We start from the raw sequence: 19869 nt of genomic DNA, 5'->3' as shown, positions 1-19869 counted from the left end.
AGCAGTATATACAGAATTCGACTACTTACAATACATTACAATAGATAACAGGGCATTTCATAAACAATTCAGTACTGGATTGAAATCTTTCCAAGGATGGTTAATTCTATTTAGCAGAACTATAACAAATCCATTCCTATCAGGGTGAGAGAGGGCTTTCACTGTTGCTGTTGAGTACTTTAAAAATATTTGCCTCTTATAAGTGAAATGAGCCACAGCAACTGCTAAGTGAACTTATTCCATGTAGGCTGAGTGTTTTTAAATCTGAGTTTTCTGTGATTTAAAAAACATTTTTTTAATAAAATAAAACACATGTGATTAATACCATATGTGAATTAAATGATTTATTCAGAGAGCCTATCACCGTAGTGCTGGCTACATAATGGACACTCACCTCATAGGATTTGTAATGAAAATTACTGGATGTCATGGCTGGGGAGCATTTACCGGGGGGCTGATCACAGTGAATACTTAGTGAATTGACAGCTGATAGGATGATAATAACAATGACGTTGGTTATAAGATCTCACTACTCAAAGTGTACCTCACGGGACAGCAAGGTCCGTATTACCTGGGACGTCATTGGAATGCGGAGTCTCAGGCTCCACCCAGACCTCCTGAATCAGAACCTGCAAGTTTGAGAAACACTGATACAGAAAAACATTCTTGGAGTTCAGCAACTCGACAGAACTCATATTAGTAGGAAACCATGGGGGTTGGGAGTCACACCCAAATCAGCAAGTGCTAAGGCCAGTGCCTTTCTCTTATCCCTTAGACAGCATCTCTGACCTGGAGATGTTCAGGCTTCCTGAATCCCAGGGCAATTCTTTCTTTCATCCAAGCTGTAACTGAAAAGCTTTTCAAAAACCCATTTTTTATGTCTACCACAGTAGCAACGACATTGTAATTTTGTTTTATTTTCCACATTTTTAATTATTCAGCTGTTTTACTTGTCACCATTTAGGGAATTATTGCAAAACGTATGTCTTCAGTGCTACTGATCAATGCATATTTAGACAACTAAACAGATGTAGAATGGGTTGACTGCTTTGATAAAATTAAACATTGATGAAACGTATATTTGCACAGCAATAATGATGCTGGCATTTGTATAAATAATAGCAGATCTATTTCCCTAATCATCTAGAAAAAAAAACAGTCGGGGCGGGGGGTTGACAGAATTACCAAATATGTCTCACTTACCAGGCAGGTCATTTTCAAGTGCAAGTTTTTTTTTTCATGGGAATAAAATTATGTTAATTTATAACATCTATTACCACTTTAAAATGAGAGAAGTATATTTGAGCGAAAAACAATGTGGATGAGACCTGAAGCATATTTCCCGGATATGTTATAATTTCCAGAGCTTGTTTGTACGTCCTGGAAGGTGCATGTTTTTTAAGATACTCCTCCACGGTACCATAGTTTGATTTTAGGCAACATGTGTTTTGAACTTAAGTGATTCTATGTTACACATTTGTTTTTCACATTTCACCATCTCTGAAATTGGGATCAGTCTTATAACTGATGGCATGTCACAATTTGATTGACAGAATTTTTTTTCTTTTTTACAATCAATTGGATCTTAAAATCACTTAAATTGAAAATTAGTATCCGCAGTGAACTTAATCCTAGTCCACAGGGAACATCATAGCGAGTAAAACAAATGGGACAGAGAGGATTCATCACCCCCACCCGTATCCAAAGAAAAAGGGGAGGTGAATAAATAGAAAGAAATGAGATTAAATAAGAAACGCCTCCACGATTTCTTTTTTTCACAGAGCCGGAGAGAAAAATCATGGAAGATAAGATAATTTAGCAAAAGGGCAAGAAAGAGGAATAAGGGAGATGGAAAACAAAAAGAGAGCAAATAAAGCATCAAGATGGAAAATGTATCCAATGAGTATACTATTTTGACCTCTATTTCCTGGGTGTGGTGTCCTGTACTAGACAGTCAATTTGCTGCTCCCTTTTCTTTATTACACACTCTGGTCAGTAGAGCTCCTAGAGGGTGAGGTGTGGGAGATGCTCCCAGCATCTCTCAGGAGGTATTTCCTCTTCTCTGGCCCATGCAGGTGGCCCATCTCCCCCCCACAGCCTCTGAACTTTCATCTCTTTCCCTGCCTCCATTTCACTCAGTCCCAAACCACCGAGAAGGTGTAAATGATTGTTACAACTTTGTTTGTTTGTTCTTTCAGGTGATATCAAGATTATCGAACAAATCTACGGTCTCACAGGTATGGCTTTTTGCCAAAGAGCAAAATATTTATCTAAAATTTGTGGGATTTCCAACAAATCTGTCTCCCCCTTGAGGGTGTAGTGTATTCATTTTTGACTTCCCCTAAAGCACTTGAGAGAGACGTGGCAATGACTTTCATGAGTTTGGGAATAGAGAAAGATTGAAACTCGTGTATCTATTTAAGGATCTTAGAGCTATTGTTAAAACATAGTTTGTCACCAAAACCTGCCCAGAGTAACGAAGTCCTGGGGTATTGATCTTAGAAGAATTGAGCTTTTAAATCAGTCCCAACTTTTAAGAACCCTCCAATTTCACAGAAAACTTTCCCCCAAAACAGTAACTTGTCCGATTTATTACCTAGACCTTTATTACCAATAATCCCATGAAAGAAACACTGTAAACAGCTCCTTTTCTTGATCTGTACCCTCTTGAAGCAGAACCCCCCAACTTTCACACACATGCATACACACACACATACACATGCATACAGAGGTGCACAAATAAATCCAATTACACAGCACGTTACAAAGACGTTGTTAATGGACCGAAGATGGTTGGGGGTGGGAAGCAAACAGAATTGCTATTGAGAAACATTTTTAAAGCTCTTAAAACATCTCAGTGCTATCAACCAAGTTCCTCCCTGCCACTAGTTGTCTTTTCTCTCTCATCTCTGCAAAATCCCTCTTCAGGAACTAGCAAAACTCTCATTACATTTAAACTCTCTCAACAGGCATCCTTTCCTCATTACCTCTTTTCCGCCAGACCTTTCCCATATTCTCTTTCTCATGAAAAGAAATTTAGCCTCCTTTTGGATTTTCCCATCTGAATTCCTCACCCCACCATAGCGCTCTGAAAATGAACATCCCTTCCAAGAATACACCATCCTTAACTTTCAAAAGCAAAATCTGTATAATTAAGGCTGAAGTTCATTTGCAGTATCAAAACTACCAGAATAACAGGGGTTTCAATACAATAGATATTTATTTCTCTCTCATGGACAAGGCCGGAGGTGAGCAATATAACAGTGTCAGTAGGCCTGGAGATTTCCTCTTTCTGCTTCATGATCCTCAACATATGCCTTCCTTCTCCTCATTCTCTCAGATGGCTGCTGGAGATCCATTCATTTCATCAGTGTTCCAGACTAGAAACTAAAGCAAAGTAAAAGAGCAAGATAGATGCTCCCCTCCTTCTAGGAGCCTTCCTAAAATTTCCCTATAACCTGTCTACTGGCATACTATTATCCTAGAATTTGGCCTTATGGCCAAACCAAGTGGCAAGGGGTCCGAAAAAGGTGATCTTTGGGCAAGGTGCATTGCTAAGAGTTCTGTTAACTAAGAAAAAAGGGGAGATTATGTAAAATATCACAACATTACCTGTAGGGCCTGCCCTGATGTAAATTTTGTTTTCTTTTTCTTCATGATCATCACCATCATCACAAGGGTAAGCATTTAATTAAGCACATTCAGTGCATATCACTAAGGGTGTAACTACCATTATCTAATACCTAATTTTTTCCTCACATTATTGCCAATTTACAGGTGAGGAAACCAAGGCTTTAAATAATAACATTACCTGACCAAGGTTATAGCTAGTAAGTCACAGGACTTTTAAGACTGTGTGATCAAAAACACATGCATTCCACCACTAGACTTTATTCTGCTTTCCTTTTAGTCAAGACACGTTTAGTCAAGACTCATTCGTGAGTTTGAAATGACCATCCCAGCAAGATGTCACGAGCAAAATTAGAGACTCCTTTGACTGTGGGGATAAAACCTCATTGCCCTCATGGGAGCATTCATGAGAAAGATGAGAGGGAAAGGAAGAGATGGGTCAGAGAGAAGGAAAAGATCTGTGGTTGAATTTTGTGGCCATGTATACACAGGTGAATCCAGTGACACAAGGGAGGAGGGTGTTTCTATACCAATGGCCTGAAGAAAGTAACAGGTACTCCTCCTGCACAGAGGCTGCATGTGGGGCTGGGTATTTAATAATAATAAATTTGGGTATTGTCTGCAGTGATGGTCCACGGGCTAATGAATTCTTGGTATAAATCATGTTGGCTGTCCCAGTCACAAGAGTCAGTACCTAAGCAAATTGTCCAAGGTGCCAAGCATGGAAGTGTGAAAATTAAATGAACTTGTAGAAGTACAAACATCTTATAGGTTACTAGTCAGAAGATTCTGTTAGAGCCAAGGGAGCCTCCTTGAAACAAAGGAATGGTTAAATTGCCAATGCAAATGTAAACAGAAGTCCAATTAGAGAATGTACTCACTGATTTTAATTTCTGTGATAAGTTCGCCCTGTTGTATCTTTAGCTGGGTGAGCTCACTTTTCTGTTCTACAATACTAGTATACAAATGTTCCTCTGCAATTCCACATGGGTCCATCTTTTGTTAAAAGCACAGAATTTAAAATGCTGTGAAGAAAAAAAAACAAATAAAAGCAAAACCATAACTCTTGAATAAAGAACTAATAGCTTTACCATTAATTAAAATAATCACATAGTTGGAAAGATGAGTCTAATAATTCCATTTCCTCAAGAAATTTTGACCTATAAGATTAAAATACAGGGCTTCCCTGGTGGCACAGTGGTTGAGAATCCGCCTGCCAATGCAGAGGACACGGGTTCGAGCCCTGGTCTGGGAAGATCCCACATGCCGCAGAGCAACTGGGCCCGTGAGCCACAGCTACTGAGCCTGCACTTCTGGAGCCTGTGCTCCGCAACAAGAGAGGCCATGACAGTGAGAGGCCCGCGCACCGCGATGAAGAGTGGCTCCCACTCACCACAACTAGAGAAAGCCCTCGCACAGAACTGAAGACCCAACAAGCCAATTAATTAATTAATTAATTTTAACAAATGATTAAAATACAAAAAAAAACCTTCCTAAGTGAACTGATCATTTTATTTTACAGCTATGGCCTCAACTAAATGGGTGAATGGGCCTGTCAGTCACTACAGATTCAAGTTCATTTTTTTGTTACATATATATATATATATATATATATCATTATAACTGTTACAATAAAATTCATATACCAATAAAACAACTATTTATTGAGATGAAGTAATAACCATGACAGCTCATGACATATAAATAGTATTCTTAGGTCTTTTCAGTTTATTTTTATTATGAATTATTGATAAGCAGGTATAAATGATTGTATCCTCAAAAGAAACTGAGGCACAGAAAAATGAACTGACTTTTTGGAGCAGGGAGGCCATGTCTGGGGCAGAGCAAGAAACACATACTCTTAGAGTGACTCTGTTGAGGGCCATCAGCTTAGCCTTTGCTACCTTGTCTGCCCTGCCCCTTCATTATCCCCTCCTTCATCCTTTCCCATCCTCTCCTTTGCTTCTCCTAAGCCTGTAAGGTTGAAGGAGCCCAGGCAGGAATCCTACAGGAGAGTTTGCAAAACTCTCCCTTTCCTTTCCTAAGGCTCTCGAGGTGAGAGGATCAAATGGTTTGCTGTACTTCCTGCCACCTGACTTGTGAGAACAAGGAGAGCTGAGGACACTTCTGATCTTCGTTCATCTATGATCCAAAATAGGAAAGAGTTTTATTCTCAAAGATAATATAATTTTGCTGGTTGATCTCCACATAAAGTTCCACTGAGGACCCTGTAACTTTAAAATATCAAGGCCCAATTATGCTAAGTGAAATCAGTCAGACAGAGAAGGACAAATACTGTATGAGATCACTTATATGTGGAATCTAAAAACTACAACAAACTAGTGAATATAACCAAAAAGAAGCAGACTCACAGACACAGAGAACAAACTAGTGGTTATCAGTGGGGAGAGGGAAGGGGGAGGGGCAAGATACAGGTAGGGGAGTAAGAGGTACAAACTACTGGGTATAAAATAAGCTACAGGGAGATGTTGTACAACACAGGGAATATAGCCAATATTTTATAATATCTATAAATGGAGTATAACCTGTAAAAATTGTGAATCACTATACTGTACACCTGTAACATATAATATTGTATATCAACAATACTTCAATAAAAATAAAATGATGAGGATACCTGAAAAATGAAATAAATAAATTAAATAAACTATCAAGGCCCAAGACTTTGCAGTAAAATTAAAAAAATGTCTTATTCCTAAAAACATGCCATCATATGCTATTATAAATGACAGGCTGATTAAAACCTCAATGCAAACCTGATCAAATGTACCTTTTACATAGCTCACCACCAAGAGTTTAAAAGACCAAGAGAAGGACTGTGGGCTAACACCGGGAAAGCAGAGAGAGTAAACCTAGCCGAGATCAGAAATGGGGAGATTTTTAACATCTTTTATTGAAATATAGTTGATTTACAATGTTGTATTAGTTTCAGGTGTACAGTAAAGTGATTGAGATATATATATATATATATATACATATATATATGTATATATCCTTTTTTAACATTCTCTTCCATTATAAGTTATTACAAGATATTGAATCGAGTTCCCTGTGCTATATAGGAGGTCCTTGTTGGTTATCTATTTTATATATAGCAGTGTGTATATTTTAATGCCGAACTCCTAATTTATCCCTCTACCCCCCTCCCCTTGGGTAATCTTAAGTTTGTTTTCTATGTCTGTGAGTCTATTTCTGTTTTGTTTAAAATTTTTATTGGAGCATAGTTGATTTACAGTGTTGTGTTAGTTTCAGGTGTACAGCAAAGTGAATCATTCTTTTTCAGATTCTTTTCCCATGTAGGTTATTACAGAATATTGAGTAGCGTTCCCTGTGCCAGACAGTATGAGAGACTTTGAACAGCTGAATAAATAAGAGCAAAATCTGTGAGGCTTAAAGGCTCTAGGGGATCTGACTTTGTTCAGATGGGCCCTGCAGCATGAATGATATGCCTCTCAAGAAGTCTTCACAATCTGTACTCATCTATATTATCCTCCGATTTAGCCAGAGCCCAAGGGAAATGGCAGCATCAAGAAGAGACTCCCATCCATTGTGGAAGACGAGGAAGAGGAAGAGAGCCGGGAGGAGGAGGAGACTGCATCCCTCTCCCCCATCTACACTAGGGGATCTTCCTCTTCCCGTAGCAAGAGGCCTGGAAGCAGTAAGAGCTATCTCGGCTTAAGCCTGAAGCAGCTGGCCTCGGGAACAGTGCCATTTCACTCACCTGTCAGAGTCTCCAGTTCCAATTCCCCCAAAAGCAAACAGGAAGCCGACGCCCCTAACCATGGTAAAAGAAAAGAGAAGAACTTGAAATTGCAACTTTCAGCTTTGAACAATGCTGGACCCCCAGACCTCAGTCCAAGGTGAGAGTTCACATCATAGAATTCTTTCCCAGGTGAAACTGGCTGCCTTGTAGTCAGACTAGTACCTGGCTAGTAAATGAGTCAGCCTTCTAGGCCTTTCTGCCGTGCAGGTTCCTAGCCTCGATGCTTCAGCTTCCCTAAATGTTTGTGCGCCATTTTTGACTCTACGTGGAGGTGTGTGCAAGATGAGAATAAATCATTTTAGTCACATTCTCAAAAGGGTCCATTACATGTTCCAAATTCTTTCTCTTCTCCCTTTACCCATTTAGCTCTACCTATTTTTATAGATGTATATTTCTACATTGTAATTTTATAACTTATAAATTTCTAATGAAAACAAAAGAGATGGAACAAAGTCCGTATTGCTATCCCCTCAGTATCTGATCTTACCAAAAGTTTCATGAAGCAATGAGTGGAAATTATGAAGGAAGTGAAGTGCTGGTCTTCATTTCCCATAGTATTTGCTTCATTATTGTGGACGATTGAACTTATTTTTATTTCTGGTCCCTTCAGCCTGTAATATGGGATGGTTCTATTTTTTAATTTTAAAAAAATTCACTTTAAGATCAACTAAAAGTGATTGAAACAGTGAAAAATTCTGAGTCAGAAAATGTGAAAAGAGTAGGCTATGGTGCGTAACAGCTCAGTAAAAAATAGACATGAAAAAAACATATTGAGTGATTCCTAGTCTCATGTACTCGGCTAGGTAATTTTTCATTTACTATTACATTTAGTCTTTTCAGGAATCGTCTAAAGTAGCTTGTATTATCTCTACTATAAAGTTGTAAGAAGTGTTAAGTATTTTGAAGGTTACATATTTTGTCCAAAATCTCAGAAATTTGAGTTCTGAAATATAGATTCAAATTCTGTTGTTCTGCTTATAAGGCAAGAGTTGTTTCTGATATACTACATATTTAGTTAGTCATTTGAAGAACACAACTTATCCATTTAGAGAAAATATTAAGGGGAAAATAAGCAAAACAGGGTTAATGAAAAGTAGGTGGATATTAAATGTTCAGGAATTCAGTTGGAGATGGTAATTTGAAAACATCCCTTAATTCTTCTCCTTCCTAAAATTTCTCTAAAATGAAAAATACTAAATTATAAAAAGGGGAAAATGTATGAGAGCTGGAAAAGAAAGTTTCATGTACAACTTATTCTACACTTATGAAAAAACATATTTTATTTTATATCTAGAAAAAGATTTTGAGAACACACCAAGATGTTAAGGGTAGTGGTGAATGACAGTTGATTTTTCTTTTCAGATTTTTGCTACCTTTATGTTTACATTTTCTCCAATAAATTCATCTTTTTTAAAAAATAATGAGTGTGTTAGATATTATTTACCAAGGAAAGAAGATTAGCTAGAGTCCTAATAGTCAGTTAAATATAATTCTTCAACTCTCACTTCAGAGTTTTGTCCACGTCCAGAGCAAAGATGTTTTCAAAGTTATTTTCTGCAATTCTGTAAACATTACGTTAAAACTCTTTAATTCTGGATAGAGTAGTGAATTAATATAAATTTAGATAAGAGAACTTCTGTAGCTTAAGGTTTTGAATCTGAGAATAAATGAGTCTAAGATCTATAGCATTGCTGTTCAATAGAAATGTAGCATGAGCTAAAATTGTGAGCCACATGAGTAATTTTAAATGTTACAGTAGCCACATCTTTAAAAAGTAAACACACACACATGCAATTATTTAATAATAATTTTAATAAGATATTTTATTTGACTCAATATGCCCCAAATACTAGCATTTCAAATATTAAAAATTACTAATTAAATAACTTACATTTTTTACTAAAATCTTCAAAATCCAGTGTGTATTTTATAGTTACAGCACATCTCTTTTTGCACATTTCAGGTGCTCAATGGCCGTATAAGGCTAATGGCTACCATATTGGATAGCCCAGCTCTAGAGTGTCTAGAATTTAGAAATTTAACACACAATTTTTCAAGTCTTCTAGGAATACTGGAACCCATGAATATAAATACGCAACTAGCCAATCCTTGTTATTTTAAACAGGGTTGTTGATGGAATTGAAGATGGAAACTGCAGTGAGGAAAGCCAGTCTTTTGACTTTGGCTCTGAACGAGTCAGACCAGAGCCCCGAATTTCTCCTCCTCTTGGAGGTAAGCTCTATATTTAGTCTTCTCTCAAGGGGTGATATGTCTTTACAACTTGTAATGTTTGGTATAGGCACTTTTTTGCCTTCCCATTCTCGGGGTATTCTCCATGTGATGGAACTTAACCAAAGCCACAAAGTAATTTCACTTGAGTCTGTGCCACCTCCAAGTTATTAAGATAGCATTTGTAATGGTTCCTCTATCCAGGCTCGACATCCTGCAGCTTACCAGCCCAGGTAAATGGTGTGTCAGGAGGAGACTCAAATTTCTGCTCTTCATCAGAGGGTAACCATGTTTTCCTATTATAAATGCAGACTAATCCACAGAAACAACATTACCCAAAGGAAATGCTGTGTTGGGTGTAGACTGTAGGAACATTGGTTATACTTAACCAATTTATTGGGTAAGTGGTTAAGTACTTGCAGTTTGCCAGGGATAAATATCTTCAGAAGTATGTAAGAATATCGGAAATGATGGGGAATTATATGAAGTACTACCCTCTAGGGATGGTGAATTAATGTAAAGTACCCCAAAACCTAGCCCAGGCTCCTCTCTCTCCGTTTCATTCTTGAGTTCATTGCCCACAAAAGAATTTGTCAGCATGATGAAGGCCAGAAATGACAACTTCTAAAAGAAGACGCACCTGTAGCTGATAGAGAATAATGAACATAGGCGATCCCAAACAGTCACCAGATGCAAGGCAGATCCTTGTGTCAGGATCTCCTGCTAATTGGTGAATCCTTCCATGGGCAAAGCCAAGCCCAATAAAGACTTCTGAATGTACAGCTCTGGGGGTATGTCTCCATTTGGTAGAATACCAGTCTTCTATCAATCAACAGTTCTTCCCAGCACTCATCTGGGAAGATGGAAGAGTAAGACTCCATAGTAGGACAATGGTGGGAGGTGGGAAGGTGAGGAGAGGAATGCAGATGTTAGTCAACAATCATGATTCATCCATGTAATGGACTTATATCTGCTCTGGGCAAGAAGCACAGAAATCATAGTTCTTGTCAACCAGATGTGAGCATTTGCTATGGAAGCTGACGGTTGGTCCCAATTGGAAGTTTTCCTTGTTGGCTCACAGGACGTCATCATGCCATCCACCTAGTATTTCTGGTCCTGCCACCCCCCTTAGCCTCCTCTTCTCCCTTTTCCCAACATCTACCCCAATACTCATCCATTCAAGCAACAAATATTCTTGACTTTACCTCCTAAATATCTCTCAGTTATGTCTGAGACTTTCTATCCTTCCTTCCACCACCCTTTTCCCTGCCACATTCACTCTTGCCTGCACTGCTTCCAAAGTCACTTCTGTTTTCACACTGTTCTCCATACAGAGAGAACTTTTAAAAAAAATACAAATTTATTCTTATTACGCTATTCCTATGCTTAAAATCCTGAGATGGATTCCTACTGCCCTTAGTATGAAATCCACACCTATTGCATAATTGCTTTTTTTTAAAAATAAATTTATTTATTTATTATTTTTGGCTGCATTGGGTCTTCATTGCTGTGCGTGGGCTTTCTCTAGTTGCAGTGAGCGGGGGCTACTTTTCATTGCAGTACACGGGCTTCTCATTGTGGTGGCTTCTCTTGCTGCAGAGCACGGGCTCTAAGCGTGGGGGCTACAGTAGTTGTGACGCACGGGCTTAGTTGCTCCATGGCATGTGGGATCTTCCCAAACCAGGGCTCGAACCTGTGTCCCCTGCATTGGCAGGCAGATTCTTAACCACTGCACCACCAGAGAAGCCCCATAATTGCTTTTTCAATGCCTCTTTTCCCAGCTAGACTCAAAGCCCCATGAAGGTCAATATATTTTCTTTATTTCTGTCTCATCTAAAGGAGGCTTAGCCTGTTGTAGGTGATCTCTTATCATTCATTGAATGAATAGATTAACTTTGAAAAATATCTCAGCAAAAGGAGCTTTTACTACTCTGACACTTTGGATTGTTTTGAGCGACTTTTTTCTCCCACAGGCAAATTTTCTACACATAACTGACCAGAATTAAGATAGTCATCATGATATATATACATGACATATATAGATATAGATATCTCTGTATATCAAATCCCTTCCACTCTAGCTAGCAATGATTCATCTGTGCTTCTTGCTCCTGACAGATATGAAATGTATTTGTAAAAGTAAGGTAGAGAAAAAGTGGAGATGAGAGACCCGGGAAATGGGAGAAATCGCCTTTTAGAGCAACATTGGAAGAGACAGAAAGCCTGCAGTGGGGATGAGCAGATTTAATAGAGGTAGGAGGAAAATGCTCTCATGGGTACAGGACTCAAAATCTGGAAAGGGAAGAGAGGAGAAAAGAACATCTCTTTTCTATGGCTTGGACACTGGCTGTGATATATTTTTGGAAAACGGTCAAAGAAGAGAACATGTGCCATTTGGGCACATGGTAGGACTGTGTTCAGGAGAAGGGGAGGGTGGCCATGGACACATCCAGTAAGTGTGGCCTCAGTCACCACCATGCTGTGTGCCTAGTTCCAAAGAGCTCACCAGGTGCCATCCAGAGGAGAACTAGGGAGACAGAAGCTACAGTGCACCGACATCAGGAAAGGTTGAAGGCAGCTTGGGCTTCCTTCCTTGTTCTAACTGCCCCAGTCCTGAAATATGAGGTTTATTCCTGAAGGACTCATTCTGCGTGTGTGTCACTTTCCAGACCCAGAGATTGGAGCTGCTGTCCTCTTCATCAAAGCAGAGGAGACCAAGCAGCAGATAAACAAACTCAACAGCGAGGTATGGAGCTTTGCCTTTCTCTGGTCATGTTGGAGTGGTGAGAGGGGAGGGAAATCCTAGTCACCAGCAGAAGTGGTATAATATAGTCATGATGAATATGCGCTCTGGTGTCTGGTGACAAATATGGATGAATTCCCACTCAGCCTCCTGTGAGTATTAGTCACTTACCTTCTCTCAAGCTCTATTTCCCCGTGGGTAGCAAAGAGATAGTAGTCATTCCCACCTTATGGCCCATTTGTGAAATTAAATGAAATAAGCTAGGTAAATTATTTAACCTACAGGAAAGACTAACTAAATGATTATTATAATTGGTGTCATAAATGTATTGATACTTGGTTTAATTGGTGCTTTGTCACTTTTCTCAAGTACTTTAATTTTTAATGAGTTAAAGCAAGATCATTTGTCCACAGATGAATCAAAAGTAATGAATCAGAGTAATCAAATGGCCTGAAACTCTATTCTTTTCTCTGGCCTGTATTTGCTGTGTAACTTTGAGCACTTTAGCTCTTTAGATCTTACCATCTCTCCGTGTAAAATAAGGTAATTTCTTTAAAAACTTTATTGAGGTATATTGTACGTATCATAAAATTCACTTATTTCAAGTGTATAGTTTAATGATTTTTACTATCTTTATTGAGTGGTTCAACCATCCCCACCTGAGTTTTAGAGTATTTTTCCTCCCTAAAGAGATCTCTCACACCCATTTATGATTAATCTCTGTTCCCACATCCAGCCTTAGGCAACCACTTATCTACTTTCTGTTTCTATAAATTTGTCTTTTCTGTATGTCTCATATAAATAGAGAAGGTAATTTCTGAATCAGTCTCTTAATTTGGATGTCCCCCTAAAATTAAATTTAAAAAAAATAGATTTTGAGACAATGATTTGGATGCAGATAGTTTCTTTGGGAGGTGATCCAGGAAGCAAGGTGAAGGAGTAAAGGAATAAGACAGGAAAGAAAGGAAAACAAGTAAATAAGTGTGTGTTAATGAGATCATTCACTCTGTAGGCAATTGGGGCTCGATCCTGCTAGGGGGACACTGAGAGACTGTGTAGGGCAACTAAGAATTGTTCTTCCATGAGACAAGTAAAAGGAGTTGAGGGTGGCTTCTGAGAGGTTACCTTCAGGCTTAGCTGCAGAAGACACTAGAAGGATCCTTCAGACAGGAATATGCAGGAAGACCCAGCTGTCTGTGGTGAACTTCCAGGTAGACCTAGGCCAAGTTCAGTGAGCAGACACAGACAGGGTAATAGGGCTGAAGTTTTAGATTCTCTGTGAGGTCTTTATGGAAAATGTAACCAACTGATGATATTGATGAGATTTGAAAAAAATGAAATTCACGTAATCATAATTGCTTTCCAATTACCTGTAATAATGGAAAACTGGGCAGCTTGTCATAAAGTCTATAGGGTGTTTTTGTTAATAAATTTATTTATTTCATTTATTTTATTTTTGGCTGTGTTGGGTCTCCGTTGCTGCGTGTGGGCTTTCTCTACTTGCTGCAAGCAGGGGCTACTCTTCGTTGAGGTGCGTGGGCTTCTTATCGTGGTGGTTTCTCTTGTTGCAGAGCACGGGCTCTAGGCGCACGGACTTCAGTAGTTGTGGCTCATGGACTCCAGAGCACAGGCTCAGTAGTTGTGGCGCACGGGCTTAGCTGCTCCACGGCATGTGGGATCTTCCCGAACCAGGGCTCAAACCCGTGTCCCCTGCATTGGCAGGCGGATTCTTAACCACTGCACCACCAGGGAAGCTCAAACCTATAGGTTTTTGTTCAACGTGTGTTCCATCAGCTTAGTGAAGATTTGTGCTTTACTGCCCTCTCTCATTCGGAGTCTACACTTTCTGGAAGTGAGATGGTTGCCAACAAGAAGTAAGAGGGCCAAAGGGCAGACTAACAAAATAGGAAAAGAAAAACTAACTGGATTGAAACTGCTTAAATCACGAGGACTTGGCCATATGTGAGATCACCCAAATAATCTCATTAAAAATACACCAAAAAAAAAATACACAGAAGAACAAAAAGAAAACAAACTAAACACTCTTTTGGGCACCTGGACATCAACTTTTGTGTATGTGTGGTTTAAGAGTGCTTTATTATTGTGGGGTTTTTTGTTGTTGGGTTTTTTTTTTTTGGATAGCAACTTTTTATTAAACAATTTTCTTTAAGATATTGTTCTCAGATAAAATCACACATTAATACCACTTGAATTATCAATATTTTCCCTCACATTTGAGTTTATTTAATGGTTTTAGGAACTGACTGACCAATATCTTAGCTGAAACACAGAAGTTAGTAATTAGTCTGGGAAAAAAAAAATGTGTTGGTAGCTTCAATGTTCACCTTCCCTAAGTTCAGGTTTTTCCTCTATTAAATGGTAATGATAAAATCTGTCATAGAGGAGTGTGGTTAAGGACTTAATACCATATGTAAAGCACCAAACATGGTGGTCAAACGCTCATTCTCTCCTCATACAAGGTCATGCTTCTAGTCAACAAATGTGACTCTCAAGTTAGTCCCCCCTGCTACCCAACAGTGCCCCGTGCAGAGTAATAGGAGAGAGAATTAGTCAATGCATATGGAATAAATAAATAAATTAATTAATTAAAGCATACACTTGAGGGCTTTTAGTATATTCCTAGACTTGTGCATGCATCACCATAATAAATTTTAGAACATCTTGTTTCCCCACAAAGAAGCTTTGCACCACACAGCCATCACCCCTAATGCCAGTGGCTCCCCGTCTTCAGCCCCAGGCAACCACTAAGCTACACTATGTGCCTGTAGATTCGCCCACTCAGGCCATTTTATATAAATGGAATCATACAATATGGTCCTTTGTGACTGGCTTTTTTCACTTAGTGTAATATTTTCGAGGTTTTCATCTCACATTGTTGCATACCAGTACTTTATTCCTTTTTACTGCCAAGTAATATTTCATTATATAGATATAGCACATTTTGTTTATTCATTCATCACTTGATGGGCATTTGTGTTGTAACCACTTTTTGGCTAATATGAACAATGCTACTATGAACTTTCATAAAACATTCACACAAGATTCTGTGTGCACATGTTTTAATTTCTCCTGAGTAAAGAAGAATGGCTGGTAACCCTATGTGTAAACATTTGAGGAACTGCCAGGCTGTTTCCCAAAGCAGCAGAAGAATTTTATATTTAGCAGCATATGAAGGTTCCAACCTCTCCACTTTCTCACCAACAATTTTTATTTGTTATTATCTGATTTTTTTATATAACCATTCTTGTGTGCATGAAGTGGTATCTCATGTGGTTTCCATTTGCATTTCCCTGATAGCTAATAATTTGAGCATCTTTTCATGTGTTATTGGCCATTCGTATGTCTTTGGAGAACTGTCAATTTAGATCTTCTATCCATTTTTAAATTAGGTTGTCTGTTTATTACTGAGTTGCGAGTGTTCTTTATATATTCTAGATAACAAGTTATGATGAATGTACAGTTTTCTTCTCACATTCTTTAAGTTGCCCTTTAATTTTCTTAATGTTTTTCTATAAAGCACAATTTGGTGATATCCAATTTATCTCTTTTTTCTTTTGTTCTTTGTGATGTTGAGGTCACATCTAAGAAACCATTGCCTATCCCAAGGTCATTAAGATTTATTCCTCTGTCTTCTTCTAAAGGTTTTATAGTGTGAGCTCTTACATTTAGGTCTGTGGTTTATTTTGAGTTAATTTTTGTATATGGATGATGTATGGGTCCAATTTTACTTAATTTTTTTGTGTGGATGTCTAGTGATCACATCACCATTTATTAAAAACACTAAGTTTTCCCCACTGAATTGTCTTTGTACTCTTGTGACACTCAACTTGCCATTGATATGAGGGTTTATTTCTGGACTCTCAATTCTATTCTATTGCTCTATGTGTCTATCCATTTCTTTATAAATTTCTTTCAACAATATTTTATAGTTTTCAGTGTACAAGTATTGCACTTCCTTGGTTAAATGTATTCGTAAGAGTTCTAATATTTTTTTGTCATCTTTATTGGAGTATAATTGCTTTACAAGGGTGTGTTAGTTTCTGCTGTACAACAAAGTGAATCAGCTATACATATACATATATCCCCATATCTTCTTCCTCTTGTATCTCCCTCCCACCCTCCCTATCCCACCCCTCTAGGTGGTCACAAAGCACCAAGCTGATCTCCCTGTGCTATGTGGCTGCTTCCCACTAGCTATCTACCTTACATTTGGTAGTGTATATATGTCCATGCCACTCTCTCACTTCGTCCCAGCTTACTGTTCCCCCTCCCCGTGTCCTCGAGTCCATTCTCTACGTCTGCGTCTTTATTCTTGTCCTGCCTCTAGGTTCTTCAGAATCTTTTTTTTTTGATTCCATATATATGTGTTAGCATACAGTTGTTTTTCTCTTTCTGACTTACTTCACTCTGATGACAGTCTCTAGGTCCATCCACCTCACTACAAACAACTCAATTTCGTTTCTTTTTATGGCTGAGTAATATTCCATTGTATATATGTACCATATCTTCTTTTTTTTTTTTTTTTTTTTTTGAGGTACGCAGGCCTCTCACTGTTGTGGCCTCTCCTGTTGCAGAGCACAGGCTCCGTACGCACAGGCTCAGCAGCCATGGCTCACGGGCCTAGCCACTCCGTGGCATGCGGGATCTTCCCAGACCGGGGCACAAACCCGTGTCCCCTGCATCAGCAGGCAGACTCTCAATCACTGCGCCACCAGGAAAGCCCCGCCACATCTTTAGCCATTCATCTGTCAATGGACACTTAGGTTTCTTCCATGTCCTGGCTATTGTAAATAGAGCTGCAATAAACATTGTGGTACATGACTCTTTGAATTATGGTTTTCTCAGGGTATATGCCCAGTAGTGGGATTGCTGGGTCGTATGGTAGTTCTATTTTTAGTTTTTTAAGGAACCTCCATACTGTTCTCCATAGTGGCTGTATCAATATACATTCCCACCGACCTTGCAAGAGGGTTCCCTTTTCTCCACACCCTCTCCAGCATTTACTGTTTGTAGATTTATGGTAGTTCTATTTTTAGTTTTTTAAGGGAGTTCTAATGTTTTTGATGCTATTGTAAATGAAATTGTTTTCTTAATTTATTTTTGGATTGTTCACTTATAGTGTACGGAAATACACCTGATTTTTGCTTGCTCATCTTGTATCCTGCAACTTTACCAAACATTTTAAATAGTGCTAATAATTTGGGAGTGGGTTTTTTGGAAATTTTTTATATTAGATCATGCCATCTAGAAATAGAGATAGTTTTATTTCTCCCTTTCCAATTTAAATGCCTTTTATTACCTTTTCTTCCCTAATTGCCTTGGCTAGAACTTCCAGTACTTCACTGAATAGAAATGGAAAGAAATATCCCTCTCTCGTGCCTCCCCTTGGGAAGGAAGTCTTTGTCTTTCACCATTGAATATGATGTTAACTGTGGGTATTTCATAAATTCCCTTTTTCATGTTGAGAGAGTACCCTTGTATCCCTGATTTGTTGAGTGTTTTTATCACAAGGGGATGTTAAATTTTGTCAAATGCTTTTTCCTGCACCTATTGAGATGACCATGTGTTTGTCTGTTTTTTGTCCTTTATTCTACCGATATGGTATATTATGTTAATTAATGATTTGGGGATGGCAAACTAAACTTGCATTCTTAAAATAAATCCTCCTGGTCATGGTGTAGAATCCCTTTTAAATATTGCTGGATTCAATTTGGTAGTATTTTTTCGAGGATTTTTGCCATCTATATTCATAAATTACTGGTCTACAGTTTTCTTTTTCTTGTGATATCTTTGTCTGGTTTTCGTGTGAGAGTAATATTGGTCTCATAAAATGAGTTGGGAAGTGTTCCCTCCTCTTCTATGTTTTTAAATAGTTTGTGAAGAATTGCTATTAATGCTCGCTTAAAGGTCTGGTGAAGCCATCTGGTCCTGGGCTTTTCTTTGTGGAAAGTTTTTTGATTACTAATTTAATCACTTTACTTTTATAGGTCTATTTAGATATTCTATTTCTTCTTTAGTCAGTTTTGGTAGTTTACATCTTTGTAGAAGTTTGTCAAATTCATCTGTTATCTTACTTGTTGGCCTATAGCATTCAAAGTATTTCCTTATGATTCTTTTCATTTCTGTAATGTTGGTAGTAATGTCTCCTCTTTCATTCCTGATTTTAGTAATTTGAGTCATCTCTCTTTTTATTTAGGTGAAGCTTTGTCAATTTTGTTGATATTTTCAAAAAAACAGCTTTTGGTTTTGATCATTTTTCTTCATTTTTATTCTCTATTTTCATTGTTTTCTGCTCTAATCCTCATTATTTCCTTCTTCCTGCTTCCTTTGAATTTAGTTCACTTTTCTTTTTCCAGTGCCTTAAGGTGAAGTTGATTTTATATCTTTCTTCTTTTTCAATAGGCATTACCATAAATTTCTCCCTAAGCACTGCTTTAACTACATCCCATAAACTTGAGTATGTTGTGTTTTCATTTTCATTTATCTCAAATTATTTTTTAATTTCTCCTGTGATTTCTTCTTTGACCTATTGCTTATTTAGTAATGTGTGATTTAATGTCCACATACTTGAGAATTTCCCAATTTTCTTTATTACTAATTTCTAATTTCATTCCATTATATTTGAAGAACACACTTTGTATGATTTTAATCCTGTTATGTTTATTTAGGTTTACTTAATGGCATAGCATATGGTCTCACCTGGAGTATGTTCTGTGTGCGCTTGAGAAGACTGTGTATTCTGCTGTTGTTGGGTGAATATTCTATAGATGTCTGTTATGTCTATGACTGTAGGTCTGTGACGTTCAAGTTTTCTATTTCCTTGTTGATCTGCCCAGTTGTTCTATTTATTATTAAAAATGAGATATTGCAGTCTCTAACTACCATTACTGATTGTCTATTTCTCCCTTCAATTTTGACTTTTTTTGCTTCATGTATTTAGGGCTCTGTTGTTCTATATATATATATAAAATTGTTATCATTTCCTGTAAAGTTGACCACCTGTTTTACCAAATGTTTCTTCTTTATCTCTAGTAAAATTTTTAAGTCTATTTTTTCTGATATTAGTATAGCTTTTCCAGCTTTCTTATGGTTGCTGTTTGCATGATATCTTTTTTCATCCTTCTTCTTTTAACCTACTTGTATATTTGACTCTAATGTGTGTCTTCTGTTGACAGCTTATAGATGTCTTGATTTTTTTTATTCAATCTATCAATATTTGCCTTTTGATTAGATGGCTTAATTCATTCATATTTAATATTATTGATATAGTTTGATTTACATCTTCTATTTTACTTTTTATTTTCTATTTATCTCCTGTTTGCTTGTTTTCACTTACTAATTGTGGGCTTCTTACATTATCAAATATTCCTTTTTAAGATAAGTTCAAAACACTTATGATGGTTACTTAATAAAACAGGATTACATAGACCAAGGGGTAGACGTTCCTCACTTACTTTATATA

At 37.7% G+C, this 19869-nt stretch overlaps 1 protein-coding gene across 1 annotated transcript in view; it reads left to right on the top strand.

Annotated features, from left to right (window-relative positions):
* Nucleotides 1–19869, top strand: part of KCNH8 (potassium voltage-gated channel subfamily H member 8) — a gene marked incomplete at its 3' end in the record, with an annotated part of 385548 nt that overhangs the window by 345824 nt on the left and 19855 nt on the right. The window contains exons 12-15 of the mRNA XM_079921784.1: nucleotides 2199–2237; nucleotides 7153–7511; nucleotides 9540–9646; nucleotides 12313–12389. Coding sequence (XP_079777910.1) covers nucleotides 2199–2237; nucleotides 7153–7511; nucleotides 9540–9646; nucleotides 12313–12389 — 582 coding nt within the window. The remainder of the gene's footprint in view (nucleotides 1–2198; nucleotides 2238–7152; nucleotides 7512–9539; nucleotides 9647–12312; nucleotides 12390–19869) is intronic.

The sequence above is a fragment of the Stenella coeruleoalba genome (assembly GCF_951394435.1).
Source record: "Stenella coeruleoalba genome assembly, chromosome: 5".
Classification (NCBI taxonomy): domain Eukaryota; kingdom Metazoa; phylum Chordata; class Mammalia; order Artiodactyla; family Delphinidae; genus Stenella; species Stenella coeruleoalba.
This window is presented reverse-complemented; position numbering and strand designations above follow the sequence as displayed.